At 39.5% G+C, this 24628-nt stretch overlaps 1 protein-coding gene across 7 annotated transcripts in view; it reads left to right on the top strand.

Moving 5' to 3' along the window:
* SPTAN1 (spectrin alpha, non-erythrocytic 1) overlaps window positions 1-24628 on the top strand; it is a 53437-nt gene that overhangs the window by 22607 nt on the left and 6202 nt on the right. For 3 of the 7 annotated variants that reach the window (XM_037401074.1, XM_037401078.1, XM_037401077.1), the window contains exons 19-51: window positions 371-588; window positions 1363-1455; window positions 1866-2000; window positions 2527-2675; window positions 4014-4073; window positions 6324-6522; window positions 7786-7890; window positions 8683-8706; window positions 9046-9081; window positions 10916-10963; window positions 11361-11452; window positions 11848-11992; window positions 12110-12291; window positions 12448-12547; window positions 12682-12879; window positions 12971-13117; window positions 13669-13772; window positions 13910-14072; window positions 15167-15181; window positions 16927-17058; window positions 17417-17554; window positions 17929-18033; window positions 18244-18452; window positions 19269-19389; window positions 19540-19661; window positions 20211-20343; window positions 20788-20886; window positions 21194-21353; window positions 21576-21652; window positions 21817-22026; window positions 22290-22586; window positions 23088-23200; window positions 24058-24075. In XM_037401074.1, the coding sequence (XP_037256971.1) occupies window positions 371-588; window positions 1363-1455; window positions 1866-2000; window positions 2527-2675; window positions 4014-4073; window positions 6324-6522; window positions 7786-7890; window positions 8683-8706; window positions 9046-9081; window positions 10916-10963; window positions 11361-11452; window positions 11848-11992; window positions 12110-12291; window positions 12448-12547; window positions 12682-12879; window positions 12971-13117; window positions 13669-13772; window positions 13910-14072; window positions 15167-15181; window positions 16927-17058; window positions 17417-17554; window positions 17929-18033; window positions 18244-18452; window positions 19269-19389; window positions 19540-19661; window positions 20211-20343; window positions 20788-20886; window positions 21194-21353; window positions 21576-21652; window positions 21817-22026; window positions 22290-22586; window positions 23088-23200; window positions 24058-24075 (4147 nt within the window). The remainder of the gene's footprint in view (window positions 1-370; window positions 589-1362; window positions 1456-1865; window positions 2001-2526; window positions 2676-4013; window positions 4074-6323; window positions 6523-7785; window positions 7891-8682; window positions 8707-9045; window positions 9082-10915; window positions 10964-11360; window positions 11453-11847; window positions 11993-12109; window positions 12292-12447; window positions 12548-12681; window positions 12880-12970; window positions 13118-13668; window positions 13773-13909; window positions 14073-15166; window positions 15182-16926; window positions 17059-17416; window positions 17555-17928; window positions 18034-18243; window positions 18453-19268; window positions 19390-19539; window positions 19662-20210; window positions 20344-20787; window positions 20887-21193; window positions 21354-21575; window positions 21653-21816; window positions 22027-22289; window positions 22587-23087; window positions 23201-24057; window positions 24076-24628) is intronic. The other 4 variants (XM_037401079.1, XM_037401075.1, XM_037401076.1 and 1 more) reach the window with 4 other exon arrangements.

The raw sequence follows: 24628 nt of genomic DNA, 5'->3' as shown, positions 1-24628 counted from the left end.
GCTAAAAAAAGTTTCCCCTATTCCAGCATTCAGAATGCAGGTCTGAAATAATATTAGCCTGCTGGTAAAAACTCTGCCACTGGAAAGAGATGACCTTTCCTGCTTCATGATTGACAAGAAATGTTATGATGTGGCTTGTTTTGTTCTTAATGATTCAGTTATTCCTAGTACAGTTTGACTGACGAGTACAGAGTTTTCCAGTCTGAGGCAAAAGGACAAACTGAGCTGTGCTTTCATTATTCTGGTCAGAATAGGCTACATAGGTTTAAACAGGTCTAATGTCTGACTTTCAATAAATACAAGTAATTTTTTAGTGTGTATTATTTATGTCTCCTTAAGTCCTTCAGTTCCCTCTCCTCCTGTTACCTAGGACATTTTGCAGCTGAGGATGTGAAAATCAAATTGAATGAGCTAAACCAAAAGTGGGACTCTCTGAAAGCTAAAGCATCTCAGCGTCGGCAAGACCTAGAGGATTCCCTGCAAGCTCAGCAGTATTTTGCTGATGCTAATGAGGCAGAATCCTGGATGAGGGAAAAGGAGCCCATTGTAGGCAGTACAGACTATGGAAAAGATGAAGACTCTGCTGAGGTATTTGAGACTTCTATTTGAATCAGTTTTCCATAAACACAGCAAGGGTTTGTCCAGTGGTAAAAAAATAAGGAGCTCTGCAAATTTCAGGACACTTAACAAAAAGGGCAGAAGATTCTTGCATCAAACTGAATTTTGGCTCTCAGCCAAAAGAAGACAGTTTTTCCCCTGTCTTAGTTATTGTTGCACATGAAATTAATTTTGCTGTCCAGTATATTAAACCAATTGCAAGAAACTTCACATTTGTATTCACTCTTTTACAGTGTTGTTTTTGTTTGTTTGGGGGGGTGGGTTTTTTTTGGCAAAGTGTAATGAGACAAATATCAGCAAATTCCTCATATGATGTTGCATTTCAATATGAGTCTGGTTTTCAGTAGTTCCTTGGTCTGGAAGTAATATTTTGTCTAGAGTTATTTTACTAGTATCATTCTGTGGTCAAACACATCCCAGACACTGCTGACTGACGTTTCATCAAAATGGAGTGCAGTTTAAAGGCATACTTTCAAACTTAACGCTGTTTCCAGAGTGATATGTGGTATTCCTGGTTGGAACAAAAGAATGTTCCTGAGATAAGGCAGAGGAAAAGCACCAGAAGCATTTGGATCACTATCTTGCCTGTGAATAAATAGAAGTGGTTATTCTCATGAGAGTCACAAGACTGGCAGCTGTGAAAAAACCCACATTCCCTGTGTATGGAGCCAAAGTGTATGTTTTGAGCACAGTAATATTTGTAAAATGGCTAGGTGTACATGTTGTTTTTATCTTCGCTTTCAGGCTCTTCTGAAGAAACATGAAGCTTTGATGTCTGATCTTTCTGCTTACGGCAGTAGTATCCAGGCATTAAGGGAACAGGCCCAGTCATGCAGGGTAAGGAAAGATGCTAGTCATGCCACTGAAATTCTTGGGTCAGCAAAAGGTAAAGACAAAGCTTAATAACAGTTGTTGTTTTTGAGAACTTATTTCAGACCGTACTTGGTTTTCTCAAAAAATTTAGTGGTCTGGTTTTGTAATCCTGACAGAAAGCTGTGTTGCTTTGGAATAAAACAGTATAATATGCTGGGTTTCAAGGTTTGAGCCCAGGCAGCACCTAAACTAAGTCTATCTGCGTTTTTTTCAACAATCTATCTTGTTTTTTCAACTTGTTGAAAAGTTTAAAAGAACAATTTTAAGACACTACAGTAGCTTTATTAACTAAGGGTGAAGTATTTTTAAAGACAACTACATTGATTGTAATAAACATGGAACAACTAATTTTTCTTGTGCTCCTTCTTCGTTAGCAACAAGTTGCTCCCACAGATGATGAAACTGGAAAAGAGCTTGTTCTGGCACTCTATGATTATCAAGAGAAGAGTCCCCGGGAGGTGACTATGAAAAAAGGAGATATCCTCACCTTACTCAACAGCACCAACAAGGTATGTTCTTGCCTTCTGGTTTGCTGAGCTGCTTGGCTGACTTGGTGGTGTGTGTTTGCAGAGCATGGGGGGGGGCGGTTTGTTGCTTTTTTGGTGGGTTTTTCTTCGTGTGTGTCTGTGTGTTGTGGTGGGGTTTTTTTAGTAAGAGCATTTAAAGAAGTTAAAGACTTTGCACATTTAGTTCATGTTCCCATTCAGTGCTTTAGCATACCTCTTCAGTTTATTCTTATGATTCCACTATAGCTGCCAACTTCCCTAAGTCAGATGAACAACATACACTATAGGGCATGTGTCTGTGAGACAACTTACTTCCCCGCTGTTGAGGAATTTTTGACCAAACACAAGGGGAGACATGGAAATATAGACTGAGGTGTCTTCCAGACTGAAATGATCTCCATAAAAAGAGCAAACTTTTGTGAGCATCACTGGGCTTTTTTGTGTTAATTGAAGACTAATTTGCAGCTTTCAGTTGCTCAGGATAGTTTATGCTCGGTGCTTCCCTCACAATGTTTTTTTTTCTTTCCAGGACTGGTGGAAGGTTGAAGTTAATGACCGTCAGGGATTTGTACCAGCTGCCTATGTGAAAAAACTAGATCCTGCCCAGTCTGCGTCCCGAGAGAATCTCCTGGAAGAGCAAGGCAGCATAGCATTGCGACAGGAGCAAATTGACAACCAGTAAGATCTAACTGATGAGATGACACCCATCCGGCATTTATTGGTGTGGCCTTTGCCTCACGTATGCCAGAGGTTTAGGTTGATGCCTCTTACACTAGAGAGTAGTTAATTGGAGCAAAACAAGGGGCTTCTTTACCAAGGGCACCATAATCAGTTGTTTTATTCTTACTCTAGATTTTCTTGTTGCTTTTCCCATTTTTTAACTGTAAAACTCATGACATAGAGCTCAACTTGCTGTCTGACTTCAGCATTTTATGTGTTCCTTTTGTTGTTGTACCTAACAACTTTAACTTGTTTGTGAGTTATATCTGTCTTAAGGAGCTCTTGTATTTGTAGTTGTCACTTCTTAATGTGTGATCTGTTTTAAAAAGCTTTCTTAAATTTGGTTACATAAAGTACAGTACGCTCCCTATATAGGGCTGCCTCTGGAGGTGACCTCCTTAGGAGCTGTGACTACTTTGGTGGTAGCTCATGACTCTTTTCTTTCCCCCCCCCCCTGTAATGTGGTGCCATTATGGGGGCTAAAACATGCCCCGCCCCTGCCCTCTTAAAAGAGGAACGTGCCATTGTAAATAGAGCAAACTGCATGGCTGCTTGGTAATGACTTCCTAAAGCACATGGTAATTGTAGATTAGTTCAGGCAGGGGTTGTGGGTGATAGCCATGAGCTACTGGCTCATCTTATCAAGCCACTTGGAAGCCAAAGCTGAAAGTTTTATGCATACTCCCATCTGTCTGCACAGCTACGCTGTCATTCTACATGAGAATTTCTTCCCACTCAGTTGTTCGGAGTCACCAGTTATTACAGTGCCATACAGTAATTACTAGCTTTAGCTGTAGAATTAAAAAAATAAATCCAACCAAAACTCAACAACACAAACCCAAAAACAAACCACACACACACACACACAAAAAATTTGTACAGGTGAGAAGAAATTATGCTGGAAAATTGTGATACATTGTTCAGGATTTTAATAATGCGTAACTTTCTCTGTGGGTTTGCATGCTGCATTCAAGAACTAGAACAGGGGTGCCTTGTTTTAGAGCCAAGGAGAGGGGATCACCCTTTAATTCACAATCACATGGCACAGTGACAGGAAATGAGCAGACCCTATAGAGAGAGTTCAACTGTACTGCTGAGGTTTCCTTATGTGAATTGTACTCCTGGTCTGATTTGCTTTGTTTGCTTCTGAATTACACCTAATTTTCTCCATTTAAATGTGAGCTCTTAATCATCTCCTACTGCAGACAAGCCATGGACGGAGCTGCTGCTTTCATTATTTTTGTTAATCTGACTAATTTTTTGCATGCATTTGCTGTGCTCCCTCTGTCTGTGCAGGACTCTCATAACTAAGGAAGTCGGCAGTGTATCTCTGCGTATGAAACAGGTCGAAGAACTGTGAGTAGGATTAGCCCTTTCTAAAAACCATGCTGTCTCCATACTGTCACTGTTCATTCTCCCTTTGTTTCTTTCTTTCTTTGGGAAAGCTGCTCAAAGAGACATGAAGGAAGCAATTGCTGCAATGTGAATTATTTTAGTTTAGATGAGTGTTGTGGTATGTGTTTCATGTGTTCTTTATAGCCAGTCATCCAGCCAGCTGCTTATCTTGTTGGTCACCTCTGCGCTGCTGAATTGGTTGATGATGTTGTTTTCCATTATGCTGGTTTTGCTTACTATAGAGGCCTTAGGGATATCCAGGCTGTTTCCTTTAAAAAGAATATCTTGCATTTTCTGAGGTGCAGATAGAAATACTAGTTTATTTATATAAATACATATAAAATATATATACCAAGTATTACATCTCATATGAATGTCTTAAATTTTGGGTAGGGTGGAGTTATCGTAGTTATACTAAGTAACATTTGTGCTGGGTAGTCAAAAAGCATTAGTTCATTTATATAGGATGATTGGTTTTATTATAACATTAACTTAATTTTCAAACATGGGTTTGTGTCTCATGGAAAAAGTACCATGTTTGCATTATGGTTTGGAAAGTTGTGGGAGATCCAAAGCAATAGTGTTCGTTGGCTGTGCCTGACTGTCTTTTCATAGAGAATATATTTCTTGAGAATCAAAAGTGAAAGTACTATGTTAATCTCTGAAGTGTTGCAAAGCAGCTTTGAGGTAAGGTCTGCTTCTAAAGGAATTTGGCCCCAGATCATCCTCTGTGAGCTTCACAAGTATTTAATACCTAAAATTGTATGCTGAGGCAAACATCTGCAGTTGGGGCAGGCTTCAAAATGGTTTTTCTCAAGTCAAGAGTAGAACGTTTCTATTCAAACCATATAGAAAGATTCTTGGTCCCTTTCTGTTCAGTCTAAACCGGGATAGACAGGAAACCGCAAAGTCTCTGCTTCCGTGGACAGACTTAGAGTGGTTTATCAGTTTGATACGTAGACATCACAGCGCAGGGTATCAAGGATTTTCTTCAACAGACTTCATCATCTCTGAGTTATTGGTTAGGAAAACACTAGAGTGTTGAACTCTTCAAGCTGGGAGGTGTAATTGCTCAGTGTTTGCCTGTGTGCTCCAAGGTGGGAAATGAAAACATTGTAAGGCTGCCCTTCAACTGTTTGAGGCCCCTGCAGGTATCTCAGCAGTGTCTTATATTTTTTTATTTAATAAATCAAAATGGATGTCTTCATGACTCAGTAATGAGAGTCAGCTGCTGCTGTTGATCTCTAGTAGACCAATGTGCAATCTGATTCAGGATCTAAAAAAACCATCCAGATGCAACTAGAATATCTCATCTTCCAGAAGATTTAAAATAGGGTAACAGTAAGAATGAGCATTAAGGGTGTGACTTTCTAAATGCAGATTCTTTAGAAACAGGCACTATGCATTGCTAAAGAGATCTGTAATTCAGTATCAATGACTGTAAAACTTGTTAGCTTTTTTCAGCAGCGACTTGGGTAAGGTCTTGTAGGATTGTCTGTGTCTATTGGTTACCAGGAATCAGATGGGAGACACTGGTTTTCTTGTGGTTTTAAATAAATGGCTAGTCCTTCGAGGTTTATTTGCCTGGTCAAGCCAATGTAAACGTTTTAGAGGTTTGACTTCACACTTACTCTAATGTAAATGAGGAACAATTTCACTGATGTTGGGAATTCCACAGATATAAGACCAGTGTATGTGAAGTGAGTTTCATGGATTTCCCAGTTGAATATAGTTGTGTTATCAAAGAAATACCACCTTTTTTAAACATTCAGCAGATTTTGCACTGAATAATGGCTAGGTGAGAAATTTATGTCCAAGAGCTGAGAGCCTAGTGGATTTTAATAATCTGATGGCAAACTTGATGTACTATAGGAAAATACCTCTTGGAAAGAAAGACCCTACGGAGTCATTCCTGCACTGCAGTGCTACTGTAGGTTAAGAACCTACCCTGGCCTAAGCTGTGATTTGGGTTTGCTTTTGCCTAGTGAACTGTTGCATGTGGGAGATCTCATCTTGGTGTGCATATCCATGTAGAGGAGAAACATTTACAGTTTACATTTACCTAATTACGTACAAGTAGGTCATTCTATAGAAGAACATGTGTAGGCTGCAGGTGTTTCCCATGTCTTTGGTGATACCAGGACTTGGTAAATTACTGTGAGTCTGCTAATAATCTGACTGTCCCCTGCTTTCCTTTTCTGCTTGTTCCAGGTATCACTCTCTTCTTGAGTTGGGAGAAAAACGTAAAGGCATGCTAGAAAAAAGCTGCAAAAAATTTATGCTTTTCCGTGAAGCTAATGAGCTTCAACAGTGGATCAATGAAAAGGAAGCTGCACTCACAAATGAGGAAGTGGGTGCTGATCTGGAGCAGGTGGAGGTGCTACAGAAGAAATTTGATGATTTTCAGAAGGTGTGTTTAATGCTGCATGTCTTGTTAGTTTTGGCCTTTCCCTTCAGGATTTTCTGGTCATATCTCCATGGTAATTTTTCATAGCTGAGCATAGTTGAGAAGGAAACATAGCTTTGATTGGAAATAAAGAGGTATTTATGCCTTTTTTTTTTTAATTTTGTTCTGTGAGGATAGAGACAATCCCACATTCAGAGTCTTCAGTTTTATTACAGCCTCTGGGTTGTTACATGCTTCCCAGCTGCTAGAGAACTGAAACTCTTTTTCAACACATTCAAATACAGAATCTGCCAAGCTTTGGAGTAATTTCATTGTGTGTAAATCATAACCTTTAGTTAAGCTATTCCTCTTCCTTTATGTTGAAAGGAAAGATGCATTTTAGTTTCCATCTGCAGTTTTTCCCAAGACACAAAAAAAATAATTCTCTGCTTCAGAATGCTGGTAGGCTTTCAGTTTTGGGGGTTTTTCCTCCCAATGCTTGCAATAGTAGTTAATTAGTTGTTTTTTTTTATTTTGCATGAGGTGTGAAAGAATTGCTTGGACAGATATTTTTATTCTATCCACTTTTGTAAAATACAGAGCACTGAACTGCAAAGATGCCTGACCTCATACATTGGAAAAGACAGTGATTTGACCATTCTTTGGCTGTTATCTTGTTCACAGCTTGAAAGTTGGCTAACAATTTGAGCCAACCTAGTATTGTAGGTGAGAAGATAGTAGCAGTTACTGGATTTGGGTTCTTTTAAAATAAGCTAATGGTTGAAATTAAAATGTGGCACCTATTAAAATTTAAATGCAGGCTCTCAACTAAGTTTTGAAGCAGGTTGCCTTTCTGCTCTGTAGAAAGCTCTCTTGTCAATCTGTTTGGCTGGAAGCATTTAAGTGTCATAGTAATACTGCTTATTAAGTTGGCCTTTTAGCTAATTCGTGCAGTAGTATGGATGATAGTTTTTGATCTTCGAGTTGGTAATGTTGTATACCTGACAGTTCTAAAATGTATTCCATTCCTGATTGTTAATTAACTTTCTGTATGGCAAACTTTGATAGTGCATTTCTTTAATGCATTGATGCTTGGCGCTGGCAGCTGGGGTTTCTTGGCGTAGACTTTCATGCATTGTGTGTTCACCGGTAACTGTAAAGGTCAAGTCTACTGAATTCCTGCCGTTTACAAACCATGTACTTCTTGACACCCCTGGTGTGCTAGCTTGTTCCACATGTTTTGATTGTGTGAATGTTAATTCTGTTACGTTTTACTGTTCTGTGCAGGATTTAAAAGCTAACGAGTCACGCCTGAAGGACATAAACAAGGTTGCCAATGACCTGGAGTCAGAAGGGTTGATGGCAGATGAAGTGCAAGCAGTACAGCAACAGGTCCACTTTTATGCTGACTTAGTCTAATTCTCTTGAGAAGCAAAAGACTTTCTTCCTTTCTTTTGTCTGTTGCCTTCCGCTTTGCATGTCATTGCAAGATTCTAGCTGTTCATTTTTTCTCTCTGGTCTGATGATGCTGATATTCTAACTGGAGATACTTAGTGCCTGTTATGTACTGTGGCCATCACAAGGGGTATACTTTGAACTGTTTCTTTTAAAATAGTGCTGTAGCAAATTGCAGCATCTAGGGCTTTTTTCTTTTTTTAGGAATGGAAGGTCTTTAATATTACAAGTCATAGAGAATCCATGCATTTCCTATAAGTTTGAAATTTCAGCCTTTATTTCTTTGCAGGAAAAATGGTGAGGAAGAATAGGGTGAAAGAGAAATAAAATAGAGCTCAGCTATACAGTGGAGGGGTTTTGTGGGTTTTCTGGGTTACTTCTGGTTGGTTGGTTTTTTAGTGACATACCCATATTTTTGGCCAGCTTTTCACATACTTGTGCTGTTTCTGTAAATAGTTTTGTCTGGTCCCAACAGAGTACTGAAGCAGCTTTTTTATTTTCTGAGCTCTAAGATGATGTGTTGCAATATATGGCTGAGTGGTCAGACTCCCATTTCTGCTATGCATTCAGATTGTGCAAGCACTGTTTGGCTTAATGACATACTGGTAACCAATTTGTAGAAGGATGGAAACAAATCTCCTGCTATCTTCACTTTCTCAAAAACAGTAAAAAAATTGCTTTCTGTTAGGATAAACAGAAACAACTTGTTATTTTCTTTTTCCTTTGTAGGAAGTCTATGGTATGATGCCCAGGGTAAGTGTTAAATTTCTGGAATAGTGTGGCAATTGTAACAGGTTTGGGATGTACAAGTAGAAGTTCAGCCATAACTGTAGTTCATTGAAGAAACTCAATAATGACTTTGAATAGATATAAAAAGATTATCTTCTCTTCGATCCCTTTATTTCTGGAGTGTCTTACCCCACATTACAAATCAATGCAGAGCAGGATAACCCAAAATGATGCATATACTTGTAAAAATTGATTTACTCTGTTAAGGATTGAGCATGGAGAACTTTCAAAGTTTTTTAGTATATTCTGATAGTTCTAGATTTTGCTTCCTATTTAAAGCTGTTTCTTCACATTTTCAAACAGGATGAAACTGATTCTAAGACAGCCTCTCCTTGGAAGGTAGGTGTCATTACTTAGTAGCACACAACAGGAAAGTAAAACAAAAACTATAGCACATCATCTTTTTTAGACCATACCCCTCATGTGCCCTTTTTTCTTTTTTTTCTTTTCTTTCAATCCTGCCCCTGTTTTGGGGCAGAATCACTATTGACAGTGTGATTCTAACGGTGTCCGAGTCTCAGCAAGTGTTTGAATTGGTATTGATTTAAGGTTAGGGACTTTCATTTCAGTTTGCTTGTTTACTTCAACAAGCACATTACAAAAATTTGTTGAGCATTTAGCAGGAATTCACCTTCATATACTTGCATACAGATTCTTTCCATACATAAAGATGTCACAGGTTCTACTCTTTGTTTTAAAAATAAAAGCCATCTAGGCAAAGTCAAGTGGCTAAGTCAGCTCTCCATTTGCAGGTATGATTATGAGAAAAACTGAGATAGGTTTCCAGCAGAATTGTTGTAGCTGTAGGAATTGCCAGCAGTTCGTTTTTTACCTCCCTGCTGCAAAACTCTGTTTTGTTTTCAGCTTGTACTATAAGACTTATTCCAGTTTTTATGCCAGCATTATTAGGTATTACATGGCCATTAGATGCAAAACAGTCCCTGTTAGCTTAGCATGAGTTCTTACTTTATGTCGCGAGCAGAAAGAAATGTTTTTGTTCCTGAAAGTCAAAGCCATTCATGTCAATATTCCTTTAGTAAGGAATATGGTGTATGTATATAGCAGTATCTTTGTCTTCCATTGTTCATCTCTAGCTCATTTTCTACAGTAGTTAGAAGTAGCGTTTCTCTGTTCATTAGTGGCTTACAATGCAGTAGCTCTCACCTGCTGATGGACAAAAACATCCTGGATATTTTTGATATTACCAAATTGTGCTTTTCTCTAGTATTTGATTTCCATGTTTCATGTCTTACATCCACCCTCTTAAACTTAAAGCTGCTTGTACATCTTCTAAGCTGTGTGAATATGGGGAAACCAGATAAGCGTGCAATGTGTTGACAGCATTGTAGAAAATGCAGCCATGTCAACAAGAACTGGTGATCTAAGAAAAGTATTTTTTTTCACAGAGATTATACACATGTACATTCAGTCCTGAGAGTCTCAGAGTAACTATGCAAACTATTAAGTTCTTTGTGTATCTCTGCAAAGGGTTGAATTTTGCAAGTAATCCATCATAGTCAGAAAAGTAGATTGCATGCTGGAGGGAGTTGGTCATCCTTTTTGTAATTAGCCTTCAATTTTCATGAGATCTAGAAATATCTCAATAATTTTAGCCAAAAACACAGCCAGGAGTTAAACCATTTGGTTGATTTCCTGTCCCCATGTCCCTATGACTAAGAGTTTGGAGGTTTTTAATTCAGTTATTGAATGTTGCCTTTTAAATTTTCCTGTTCCTTGTCCTTTTTAAGACTATTATTGCTTGTTTCAGTTTACGCTAACAAGGTAGTACTCACTTCTAAATTTCTAACTATTCTTACTCTGATCTAGAATACTTTAGGTATCACAACTAATTGTTCTTAGTTGGTTTTGAAATTTACTTGCATTGATTTTTTTGTTGTTTCTGTCTCTCTTTCATCATAAACAACAGTGTATCAAAATACTGTTCTAAAGAAGTATATAAAATTTAAGAATTCAGCAGTTTTCACTGAAACCTTCAAAACCTAGGGTGTTTCTTCCTGCATTTTGTAGAGTTGTACTTTACAAAGTCCCTGGTTTTGACCTAGGCCACATCCTTACAGATTTTTAAGGAGTTTTTTCAGTCTGATTTTGGCTCTGATTGGTTAGAGTTCACTTTAATGCTACATGGTTTTTTTATTTCTTCCTTTTCATACAGTCTGCACGTTTGATGGTACACACAGTGGCAACCTTTAACTCAATCAAGGTAATACTACAACTTTTTCTGAGCTGATTTAAAAGCTGAGAATGTTTTTTACCCTTCCTTTCCATAGTCTTCATCTTTACTCTGTATAAACCCTTTTGAATCAACTTACTGAAAGGAGTATTGACATACACAGCATTTGCTTCTCAGGTTACACCAGTATCTTAGATACGTAAAATCATTTGTTTTTACATCTCAGGAGAAACCCTTAAAATTATTTTATATACCTAGACTACTTGAATTTGTGTGTGCTTCTGGAATTAAACAGAATATATAACATTGACCTGTAGTGAAAGGCCAGTCTTGACTTTTCAAGTCACACAGGTTTCTTGTGTGAACAGTAATGCTGTTAATACTGTGGTATGCAATATCAGTGGGGTATTTTTTGTTTGTCTTGCAGGAACTGAATGAACGCTGGAGATCTCTGCAGCAGTTAGCAGAGGAGCGAAGCCAGCTGTTGGGCAGTGCCCATGAAGTCCAGAGGTTCCACAGGTAAGGTATTTGTATCATCTTTGGTCTTACCTCAGTAAAATGCTTTATCTGTTTAAGAGTTCTGAAATATAGTGGGACTGATTCTAAACAAATCATATTTCAACTCCCAGCTTGTTCAGTGGAATGTAGACCACCAGTGGTCCAATAAGAATCCTTTGTATTCTTCTAGAAAAAGTAAGACTTTTTAACACGAAAGGATGGAATTGCTGCAGGCTTTGGGAAGTCTGGACCACTGTCTATTTTGCCAAAGTTTGCTTGTGTCATCTTGGGAAATAATTTAATAGAACCATCAATTACATTAACTTTTTTGGAAATCGATGACCTGCTAGGTATCAGAGATCCTAGTATGCCCTCTCATTTTGACTCTCGTTTTGCCTTCCCTTTTCTCAAATCAGAGATGCTGATGAAACAAAAGAATGGATAGAGGAGAAAAATCAAGCATTAAATACAGACAACTATGGGCATGACTTGGCCAGTGTGCAGGCTCTGCAGCGCAAACATGAAGGCTTTGAGAGAGACTTGGCAGCTCTTGGAGACAAGGTGAGATTGTGAAGAGGACAAAACCAAAAGCTTTCTTTTTATCTAGCAGAAATGACTGAATTATAGAAAAGATTCTTTTTGTCTTCATTATGTTTATTTCCCTTTCTCTAATTCTAGGTGAATTCTCTTGGTGAAACTGCCCAGCGTCTGATCCAGTCACATCCAGAATCTGCTGAAGATCTCCAAGAAAAATGTACTGAGTTGAATCAGGCTTGGAATAGTCTGGGAAAACGTGCTGACCAGCGCAAAGAGAAGCTTGGAGATTCTCATGACCTGCAGCGTTTCCTCAGTGACTTCAGGTAAAGATGCTGGTCTCCCCACACCCCACCCCCCCCAATTTATCTGTCTGGTATATGACTAGTGAAGTATATATGGGTTATTGTTCCACAGGAGTGTTTCTGTGGAGGGTTCAGAAAAGGACTGTAAGTTTCTCTATTAATGATGTGTGTTCACAGGGACCTTATGTCTTGGATCAATGGAATCCGGGGCCTGGTCTCCTCAGATGAACTGGCAAAGGATGTGACTGGAGCTGAAGCTTTATTGGAAAGGCACCAGGTATATGAAAGATGATAACTGTGTATCATAAACATCAAAAAATGTTTTTTTCTGACGCCCTCCCTTTAGAGTTCCAAAGATAGATTAGTTCTAGCTCTGTCGTCTATTCAGTAATGCATCTCTATACCTTGCAGGAGCACCGCACTGAAATAGATGCAAGGGCTGGCACTTTCCAGGCATTTGAACAGTTTGGACAACAACTTCTGGCTCACGGACACTATGCCAGCCCGGAGATCAAGGAGAAACTGGATATTCTAGATCAAGAACGGACAGACTTAGAGAAGGCCTGGGTCCAGCGCAGAATGATGCTAGACCAGTGCCTAGAACTACAGGTACTCTGTTGTGTTTATAAAAAGACTCCTTTCATTAGAGCAGTGCTCTTGGTCTGTCTGTCTTTTATGCTTTGGAGTTTTTCCTTCCTAGCTGTTTCATCGGGACTGTGAACAAGCTGAAAACTGGATGGCTGCCCGTGAGGCTTTCCTAAACACAGAAGATAAAGGAGACTCCTTAGACAGTGTGGAGGCACTCATCAAGAAACATGAAGATTTTGATAAGGCAATCAATGTCCAGGTGAGGAGTATAGCTGAAATAAAGGCAAGATAGTTTAATTTTTCTTACATGGATTATTAGCAGAAGTTACTGCCATGTATGGCTTCTAAAGTTCAGTTCTAAATAATCAGCCATTTGGGATCTGCAGAAGTTTCAGAGTGGCTAATGCAGATGGGGATGTATTTTACTGGCTACAAACAGTGTAGGAATAGCGTCGAGTATTTGTGTAAATCTCTCTACTGATTTGAATTTTTTTTTCTTTTTTTACAACAGAAAAAGGTTTATTTTCAGTTTCTTGTAACAGAAAGCTGCCTACTTCTTATTGAGAGATTGTACTGCTGTAGCTTGAACTCCAAAAGATACTTTTTTCTTAAACGCCACAGGTGAAAGATGTTCTGAAGTTGAACTCTGCAATCCTGTAGAAGATAGACTTCCTTCATAGTCACATTTACAATAATGAATATTTAAAGAAGGGGGAAAAAAAAAAAAAAAGTCATGTTCTGTTCCAGACCCTGCTAATGACCTGATTTTAAGGAACCACAGTGGTGATTTATGACTTCTGTTTTTAATAGGAAGAGAAAATTGCTGTCTTACAGTCTTTTGCCGACCAGTTGATCTCTGCTGATCATTATGCAAAAGGAGTCATTGCTAACAGACGCAATGAGGTTCTGGACAGGTCAGTATTGCCCTGTTAGGCGGGATGCAGACACCAACTGAAAGAGAGTGCTCTTCTGCAACGCTTTGTAGCTGTTAAACATGATGCCTTGTGCAGTCCTAGTTTCTCATTCAGCATATGTATTTAATTGCATACAGGTGGCTTCGTCTGAAAGCTCAAATGATTGAAAAGAGGTCGAAGCTAGGAGAATCTCAGACACTCCAGCAGTTCAGTCGTGATGTGGATGAAATAGAAGCTTGGATCAGTGAAAAGCTCCAAACTGCAAGTGATGAGTCATACAAAGATCCCACAAATATCCAGGTGAATATGAGTCTCAGCTCAAAAATCAAAATAAAATTTCTAGCTTTGCAAAGCATAATCTGGTTTGAAAAAAATATGCTTGGGAATTCTTGTTCAGTGGTAACAGAGTAATACACCATGTTGGACATGGTCTCCATTTAATAAGGAGAAAATGAAAGTTACATTATGCATGACAGGAGGCCCAAAATAGCACTCACTTGGTAATTATTGATGCATATAATTAATAAGATATGTGGTATCTGCAGCAGCAAGTTTCCTGAAGAAAGCCCTGAGTAGCTGTTCTGTCTTTTTCCCAGCATCTAGATAATAAAATGAGGAGATGGAGTTTTTGGGTCTAATCTTTGTCTTATGTTCTAAAATGCTGTTGTGGTTTAAGCTCAGGCGGTAACTAAGTACCACTCAGCCGCTCGCTCACTGCCCCCTCACCCAGAAGAGGGATGGGGAGGAGAATCAGAAAGGAATGTAGAACTCAAGAGTTCAGATAAGAACAGTTTAATAATTGAAATAAATCAAAACCAATAATAATAATAACAGTTATAATTAAAAAGAGGGAGAGGAATGAAATCCAGGGTGAAGGGAGGGGAGAAAAGAAAACAAGTGATGCACACCACAGTTGCTCACCATCTGCTGACCGATGCCCAGCCAGTCCCCCAGCAAGGATTGGCAGGCCCCCACCAACCCTCCCCCCCAGTTTATGTATGGAGCATGACGTCCCATGGTATGGAATACCTCTGTGGCTAGTTCAGTCAGCTGGCCTGGCTGTGTCCCCTCCCAGTTTCTTGTGCCCCCCCCAGCCCTCCAGCTGGCACCGCCTGAGAAACAGGGAAGTCCTTGACTTGGTATAAACATCACCCAGCAACAACTGGAAACATCCCTGTGCTATCAACATTGTTCTCACACCAAATCCAAAACACAGCACTGCCAGCTGCTAAGAAGAAAATTAACTCTATCCCAGCTGAAACCAGGAAAAATGTGAAGTCTCGTTGATTTTTCAGCGTTTAGGAATAACTAATTACAGTTACCTCTTGTGTTTTAATACTGGTTTATGAAGTAGTATGAATGTACTGAACTACTTCTCTCAATCTGTTTTATAGCTTTCCAAACTGCTGGTAAGTAGTTTGGACTAGCCCGGGTATGTGAATTTGTTTTCTTTGTATAGCTTATGCGTGAGCACAAGATCTGGTTGCAGTCTGTTGCTCCATCCGTCAGTTCATGCAATCTCTTTGTTTTCTATTAGTTCTTGACCTACATGCAGGTACAGCTATTGATCTTCATGTTATGGATGTGGCTTTTTTTGTTAATGCTTATTCAGCATCATTTATTTATGCATTTGTTTTGCAGGTGTTCTGCATGATCTGTTTAGTTTGTGGTGCATTAGCGATGTAGTTTCATAGGATTTTTTAGGAGTTGGCCCACAGAAAAATGAGTTCCTATCCTTTTTCAGAAATTTGGCTGTTGGGCCTGTCATCCTCCTGTTTTGATCTTCAGTGGTGATGATTTAACACATGACACAACGTCAACTGTGTTAGCTTGTGTGTAGAATCAAATGCTGAAGATGGAGGATTCAATAAAATGATAGACCTAGATAGCTTAGTTCTTTCAGCAGTAGCATAGAAAGGAATAATATAGGACAACCACTCCAGAAAGAAATAAATACCAGATGGAAAGCTGGCAGGACTTGTAAGAGTCCAGGAATTGGAGTAAAATGCAAGAAGACAGGACCAAGAAAGGGGAAGCTAACTGAAGTAAGAAAAGAAAGATTCATTTATCATTTCAGGCTGCAGTACATTTAATATAAAATTCTAACTTTTTCAATTAAAAAAAATATTAACTAAAAAGGCTTGCCTGGGATTTGTTGTCATGGTAATTATATGGAGCTATGCAATTGGCAGCTTTTTAATTGAATTTTACATGTTGGTAAATCTAGCTTTGAAGGGTATGTTTTTATAATCACAACATTCGGGATTAACAGTTCCCAAAATAAAGCAGTTCATGCAGAATTTCTCATGCCAGCGCTATAGTATTTTCCATCTTTTATTTTTAATCTAACATTTCCTTTCATTCCATTCTCTCAGGGCATTGTATATCCCTGCCCAATGTTACTAGCATTTCCAGTTAATACCTGTAAATTCTGTCTTGTCATTTTTGTGCTATTGTTATCTTCCTGGTGGGTGGATGGATCATGTATATATGAGAGAGAACTGCATACTTCCTCCCACACCAAGGCTCCTATTGTTCTCATGGTGCTCTCAACTCAGCAGAGAAAAAGTTTTAACAAATAATTCAGTTCTTTTTATAGAGGGGTTTGGTTGTTAGTTCATTATTTCAATATATGATGTGGCCATGTATGGCTTTGACTAATACCAAAACAGTGCAGAAAGCAGATAGGCTGCAGCAGTGATTTCTCTTAATTACCTATAGATTAGGAAGGGAAATAGAAATTTATGGAATTACTATAGGAATGGAAAGGATGATCTAATGTGCTTCTGCTTAGGGTACATATAATTGCTGCTTTTCAAAGGTGATGGCATTGAATATGAGAAAGCTTTACTTAACAGCTCAGCTTAATGCAAGGAACGTGGCATGGGCATCTGTAAAACGCAGACGTTGCCTGAGTAACGTGTATCAGCTCACTGGACAGTTTAGCTGGGTCAAAGCTGGATGGTTACTCAGATTAATGAGAGTTACTATTTGAGTGAGCAGTAAGTATTCTTACTGAGCGAGAACTTCTTTAGATCAGGCTATGTACGACCCTCTTATGTCAACAACTCTTGTGCTGCCCTCTTGGCCCATGAGAACAATTTAGGAGCCCTTTGTCCAGTCTCTGTAACAGTTTTGGTTTTGTCTTATTCAGAGCAAACATCAGAAGCACCAAGCCTTTGAAGCTGAGCTCCATGCCAACGCAGATCGGATCCGTGGAGTCATTGATATGGGGAACTCGCTGATTGAAAGAGGAGCATGTGCTGGCAGTGAGGATGCTGTGAAGGTAGGTATGACAAGTTTCAGAAGATGTGCTTAGTTTTTGCTTTGAGAAGTGGTTAGGTAATTCAGGCATGAGTGTGTCCCTCAAAAGCTGATCTTGTTTTATAGAAACTTTTTTCTATTTCAGCTATGAAGTAGAAATCAGGGTAATCACTTTGCTTCATTCTTAAGGGTGGGAACTTTTCGAATCCTATGATTGGGATGTAAAAGTTAAAATAAATTGGAGCTAGGCAGCATGAAATAGTGACTGTCTAATTTACATGTGTGGAATCAAGAGCCAAACTTGCACTGTATTCTGGTTTTGCATTTATTAGAACTTAGGGTTTTAGGTTGTAGCATTTATCTTTTCCATTTTACAACAGGCACGCCTAGCAGCCCTGGCTGACCAGTGGCAATTCCTGGTACAGAAATCAGCAGAGAAGAGTCAGAAACTGAAAGAAGCTAATAAGCAACAGAATTTCAATACTGGAATCAAAGACTTTGATTTCTGGCTTTCAGAGGTAACGGAGATTGGGATTATTTACTTGCAGGACTTGTTTTTTCTGATTTTTTTTTTTTATTCCCTTCGCTGATGCTAGACCTTGTGGAGCACAGTCCACCTTTGAGCAAGTCTAGATTTATTTGGAATAAATGTTTATCATGACTGAAAATCTTGTGGATGTTTTCATGTTGTTATTTATAAATAATCAAGTAAGCAGAAGCATATTTGCACAGAATGTGGTAGGAATTAAATGGGTGAGGAGGCAAAGGTTTATCCACACTGTAAAAAACTGAGAAGAGAACTAATTGGCATGGTTTTAAAGACATTAAAATTTCAAGGTGTTTGTGAAAACACAACTTGTTCTCCATCCCGGTTTTCCTTCCCCACCTCCAGGTGGAGGCTTTGTTGGCATCTGAAGATTATGGGAAGGACTTGGCATCAGTTAACAACCTTCTGAAAAAACACCAGTTACTGGAAGCTGATATATCTGCTCATGAGGTATTGCTTTCTCTTTTAGTTTTGGAAGGTAAATTACTGTAATCGGCAAATGCACTTCAATATGTGCTGTAGTCAGATACTCGTTGAAACACGTTTTCTCATTAAAACTGTGAATGCTGCACAGCCGTCAGGTAATGATTTTTATACTGACATAACAAACACAAAAATGAGATCAGAGCAGTTCATGCACTTTTTCACCCACGTTTCCAGGATCGTCTGAAGGACCTGAACAGTCAGGCTGACAGTTTGATGACCAGCAGTGCTTTCGATACGTCCCAAGTAAAGGATAAGCGTGAGACCATTAATGGACGCTTTCAGAGGATTAAGAGTATGGCAGCTGCCCGCCGCGCAAAGCTGAATGAGTCCCACCGTTTGCATCAGTTTTTCCGTGATATGGATGATGAGGAGTCCTGGATCAAGTGTGTATTTTGGAGGTTCTAGGCTCTGGCATGGGGGCATGTGCTTACTGCCAGCTTGCTAACAACATTCATGGGCTGTAGTATGGTTTTATAACCTGCCTTTTCCACAAGGGTGTGTCTCTACAAGAAATCACCTTTGCTCCTCATTCGAGGAGAGCTGTATTCAGAATGGCTTCAGCACTAGTTTGGGTGCAGCTTCTTATCTGCAGTTTCCTTTGGTCAAACCCCAGGAAGGAAAGCTCTGTACTGGAAAAAGTAATGCTGTTTAGAGCTGGGCCAGATGACTGAAATTTGACTCCAGTCTTTTTGGGAAAGCCCCTACTAAAAATTCAAACCTTACTTTTTCAGTTTGAAGTACTTCTGTAGTTCTAGCCAGGTGTAGTAATTAATCAAACACTCTCTCCGTATTGGTATTAGTGTTATCTTGGGGGGAAGGAAGTGAGCCTGATAGAAACCATTCAAATTACAGAACTTTATTTTGTCATGCTTGTAAAATCAAAAAATAAAATTGGACAACAGCAGGTAAGCTTTACAAAAAATATCTGTTTTCTTAGAAAGTACAGAGAGATACTATTCTTCAGAGAGAAACAACAGGCTCTCTGTCACCTTCTTTCTTTCCGTCTCATGTTACCCCTGAATGTGCTGCCAGGAGCCAGCTGCTGTTCTCTGATAACTCACGTACACAGTTTTTTACATCCAGGTTTTTTGCGCTATGCAGAACATTTCCTTATCTGCAGTCATGTGTTTTTTTCTTTCATCAGGTTTGACCTATATAAGTTATTTTCAGATTTTATCTTTATTCTGTCTTGAATTTAGAGAGAAGAAACTGTTGGTCAGCTCAGAGGACTATGGCAGAGACCTAACCGGTGTGCAGAACCTCAGGAAAAAACACAAGCGTTTAGAAGCAGAATTAGCTGCCCATGAACCTGCGATCCAGGTAAACGCCTCTCTCCTTGGCAGATGTCTTTATAAGGCAGCATCTTTCTTGCTTGTGGCAAATATGGAAGCCAGTAAGAGGCTTGCTGGAATCCAGACAGAATGCGTAGAGCAAGTGATGTTCCATTAACTCTGTTTCTCTGCTTTGCAGGGTGTTCTAGACACTGGTAAGAAGCTTTCAGACGATAACACAATTGGAAAGGAGGAGATACAACAGAGACTGGCTCAGTTTGTGGATCACTGGAAAGAGTTAAAACAGTTGGCAGCTGCTAGGTGTGTGAGATGGTTTTGTAAAATTCAATATTAATTAAAACAGTAACATGGATTCATAATGACTGGATTTACTGAATTTTAGGGGTTTAGGGTATGGGTCATTAGTAGTTTGATGTAATAGCCTATATCGCTGCTGACAGACTCAGACTATTGAAAAGACTTTCAGTGATAATGTTCCTCAATAGAAACATGAGTCTTTTTTTGAGGTATGCTGTGTTTAGCATTTTCTTGCTCCAGTTGGAAACCACAGACTTGAAATTAACTGGCTTTAATCCACTGCCAGGATGTTTTTCTGAATAGAAGCTGTTGGGGAAAAAAACGTTCATTTTAATCCTTCAATAGTTGCAGACTTTGTGGCCTAGTGAGTTTCTAGAGCTGTAGATGCTGCAGTTTGCTACTGGAGAAGCAAAGTGTGAATGATTGTGTGTTCAGGGTTCAGTCTCTGTATGTTCACATGTTTTCTGCTGTTGCAATTTGTTTTTACATCTTGTGTTTAAAAGCCATGGGAGCCAACACGGTGAGTATTTTTACCTTTGTTTCCCGATTCAGGGGTCAGCGTCTAGAGGAGTCTCTGGAGTACCAGCAGTTCGTAGCAAATGTTGAGGAAGAAGAAGCTTGGATCAATGAGAAAATGACATTGGTAGCCAGCGAGGATTATGGGGACACGCTTGCTGCTATCCAGGTACGCAGAAAGTTGTCAGCTCATTGTTGGTCCTGTTGTGTTGTTGTTGTTTAGAGCTCAACAAACCTTTTCTTTAACTGTCTTTCCAACTTAGAGGTTATTGTCAGTTCCTTTTGAAGGCCCGCACTGTAAAAAGCGTGCATTCATTTTATAAAAGCATCCCAATTACGTTGTTTCTTGTAGAAATGACTTGCAATTTGGTGTAGCTTTGCATCTCTTGACCTCTGATGGGCAGTCCTGGTTAAATCGACTAGATGAAGTCAGGCTGGAAATCAGTATCAGTCTCCTTTTGTCCACAGAAGAGCAGCAAGTTGTGCTAACCAGCTAATCTTTGTCAGAAAAAGTTGTTATAAATCAGCTACTAAAAAGAAATGTTTTTTTTAATTACTATTTTTAGTAAGTGGTGAGAATTTATTTTAAGAACTGACTGTCTCGTATTTGCAGGGCTTGCTGAAAAAGCATGAGGCATTTGAGACAGATTTTACTGTCCACAAAGACAGAGTGAATGATGTTTGTGCTAATGGACAGGATCTCATTAAAAAGGTGAGTGTAAACTGGTAAAGAAAAACCTTCAAAGGCTACCCAGGGTGTTTTCATGTCAAAGTAGACCTGCTCTTCTCTGAGGACTGATTTGTCATGTTTTTGAAAAGGACGCTTACTTGTTTTCTTCAGCTGCATAAGCTGTTAGTGTTAACTGCTTTCAAAGCTGTTGCTTGGACAGAATCTTTCAGTTTAAGACCGTGCTCTGTCACCAACTTATTGGATGCCTCGGACGACCTTAACATCCTATGGTATGTGGGTCGTTTGATTTTTTTTTTTTATTTTATTTTTTTTTTCTCCTGTCATGTAGAACAATCACCACGAGGAGAACATTACTGCCAAGATGAAGGGCCTCAGAGGCAAGGTGTCAGATCTGGAGAAAGCAGCAGCTCAGAGGAAAGCCAAATTGGATGAGAACTCCGCCTTCCTCCAGTTCAACTGGAAAGCAGATGTAGTGGAGTCATGGATAGGTATGTTCTATACTGGAGCACAGTACACACAGGAACTGAAATGCTCCTCATTCCAAGAGATCTCAAATAGCTTCTCGCTTGCTGTTTTAACGAGCAGACCTAAACCCAAAGTTATCAGTAGTGCTGTACCTGATTTATGCTTTTGAGGTAACCTGATTTGGAATAGAGGGAATGTTTGAGATGGAGACATGACATTTTTCCTAAATTTGTTCCATTTTCCAGGTGAAAAGGAAAACAGTCTGAAGACAGATGATTATGGACGCGACCTCTCATCCGTGCAAACACTGCTCACCAAACAGGTTAGTGCTGATGCTGCTTCCACCCCATAAGTGACAGAGAGAACAGGTGAACTCTTGTACAGTACACAAGAATCTAGTACTTGTGTGTGAAATACATGCAGGATATTGGAATGGTTAAATAAATGTAAAATCTGCAATATTTTGTTCTCCTTTTAATGTTTCAGGAGACTTTTGATGCTGGACTTCAGGCTTTCCAGCAGGAGGGAATTGCAAACATCACTGCTCTGAAAGACCAGCTACTAGCAGCCAAACATATCCAATCAAAGGCCATTGAGGCTCGGCATGCTTCCTTGATGAAACGCTGGAATCAGCTACTTGCTAATTCTGCTGCCAGGAAAAAGAAACTCTTGGAGGCTCAGGAGCATTTCAGGAAGGTGAGTGGCCAGCAGTGGGGCTACAAAAATCCAGTTGTTCTCTTTGAAAAAAACCCATACGATGCTTGCAGTTTCTGTAGCTTTTTCATTTGCAGCTAATGATTGTGGAGATCCTGGAGACCTGTTGTAAGAATTTTTGAGATGCTTGCAAGAAATAAGGAATAAAGGCAAACTGTCACTGATGCGTGTTAATTCCAGATCAGCTCTATAGAATATTTGCTTTATTGCAAAACTGAACAATTGGATTGTTTTATTTTTTCAAGGTTGAGGATCTGTTCCTGACTTTTGCAAAGAAGGCGTCTGCCTTCAACAGTTGGTTTGAGAATGCTGAAGAGGACCTGACAGATCCTGTGCGCTGTAACTCACTGGAAGAAATCAAAGCACTGAGAGAAGCTCATGATGCTTTCCGTTCTTCGCTGAGTTCTGCCCAAGCTGACTTCAACCAGCTGGCAGAGCTTGATCGCCAGATCAAGAGCTTCCGTGTAGCCTCCAACCCATATACTTGGTTTACTATGGAGGCTCTTGAAGAAACCTGGAGGAATCTGCAGAAAATTATCAAGGCAAGTCAGAGGGAGAAAGGCTCTTTTCATAGTTTGCAACCTTTCAAGTCTTCCCTGCAAGTTGTCCTCCAAGATAATTGGTGCAAGAGTTTGTCATTATGCTACAGATGGAAATATTCTCAAAATTTGTAAGCAAAGTAAAATTCCCGTTAGTTATAAACTTGTGCTATTGTCAGTTGTTTTCATGGTCTTCTGCCTGCGATGTTTCAAAAAACAGAGCACGTGTGCCTCACTTCCTAGTTATAAAATAAGTTTACCATCCATGCTGTGCACTAAAGTAGCTGCTGGTCCAGTTCCAGTTCTCAAAGATTTAAGTAGCAATGTTCTGTGATGTCATCTTAGATGATTTTGTCTAGATAGCCAGGACAGTCTTTGAGCACCCAGTCTTGTTTTGAGCTTCAGAACTGCGCTGGTATGCAGCTCTCAGTTTCTGCTTTTTATTACAGGATGAGGGCAATCACGTCATTTCTCTGTTTGAAATTACTTCTGTTCATTTCTCAGGAACGTGAATTGGAGCTGCAGAAGGAACAGCGAAGGCAGGAAGAAAATGACAAATTGCGCCAGGAATTTGCTCAGCATGCCAATGCTTTCCATCAGTGGATTCAGGAGACCAGGTACAGTTCATCTTCCCCAGGTGCCGCCCTTAGAGAACTCCTCAGCTAGTATTTGTATCTATCCTACATCTCTTTGGTCTGTCTGTGCTGTAAATGTCTCCTGCTGAAAAACAGCTTTTCAGGACTGACTTGTTTCCTGCAGCTGGGATTTGAGGGGAGGCCCTGTTAGCCACAGGGAAGAGGAAAGCCCTGAAACACAAGATTTTAAAAAATGTTTCTGCTTATGAATTAATTTTCTTACAGTAATGCCAGTTATCCAGGACTTCACTGTTCTCCAGTTATTCCCGAACTAGCCTGCAGCACAGTTGGCAGTGGGGGGTGGGGCAAATATCTCGAAGCAGACTGAGCAAAGGGCCAGTGGCATTTCTGTTAATGCTCCTTTTGTGTTGAGTAGTATATTAGAAATCTCACTAGAATTTCAATAGAGAAAGAAGCTGTGAGAAAAAGCTTAAAACCACTTTGTAATCGCTTACCCAGGGTGCTGTCTAATAATATCCTTACCTAGGGAGAGGGAGTAAGGAACTGTATTAGAAATAACAAATCTCAAGGTTGAGAACTGCATTGAACTGAAGCGTGTGTTTCTAGAAAGCAGAGGTAGCCGTGCTTAGACAGTGCTGTTAGCCAGCTCTGATGCACTCTGGTTGTGGTTCAGAGGAGGCAAGTTCTGTTTTCAAGTAATCCTCTGATTCTCTGTCTCTGTGTGTTTACGAATAGTTCTGTATGTGTCTTCATGAAATAATGAAATACAAATACAATTTTTAACTTTTTTATGTTTGCTTCCCACCCAAATCTCTGTCCCTCTCTTACTGTCTTGTCTCTGTCCTGCTGCCTGATGTTTGGATCTTCACGTTCTACAGGACTTACCTCCTAGATGGGTTAGTATTGAATTTTATATCTTAAAAATTTGGTGGTGTGTTCTGCTCTGTCTGTGTGTTTTCTTGTCATTACATTGCTTGTGAAAGCTGCGCTGAAACCCCTTTTATTTGAAAAGAGCAACCCGTGGCTGAGGTGCAGACAGAGGAAACAAGATTTTGGAGTAGATTAAATATAAACCAGTAGAAACAACCATTTCCTAGTCAAAAGCAGAAGAAACTATTAGTGGGTGAAATTACTGGCATACCATGGAATTCCTAACTTCTGTTCTTGCTCTCTCTGAGGGCGTGCACAAGAAAAGGCTCTTAATTTGATGAGATATGTGAGAACATAGAATAGTCTGCCTGTGGAAAACAGATGATGTTCCTAGTTTTCCAGCATTCAGAAACTTGCTTAGTGAAATAACCTTTTCCATTATAACTGTTCTCAGAACAATTGAAGCTCCAAAGTATTGACCAGTTTCGGTAAGAAGGGAAGATTGCTGTGAAGAGGCTTTATACTGAAATTATGTATCTTAAAACTCTGTAGTATGCCAATATGAACTGCCAGGTTTTT

This window comes from Falco rusticolus, chromosome 9 (assembly GCF_015220075.1).
Source record: "Falco rusticolus isolate bFalRus1 chromosome 9, bFalRus1.pri, whole genome shotgun sequence".
In the NCBI taxonomy this organism is placed as follows: Eukaryota; Metazoa; Chordata; class Aves; order Falconiformes; family Falconidae; genus Falco; species Falco rusticolus.
Note: the sequence above shows the minus strand (reverse complement) of the source record. Positions and strands in the feature narration are given on the sequence as shown.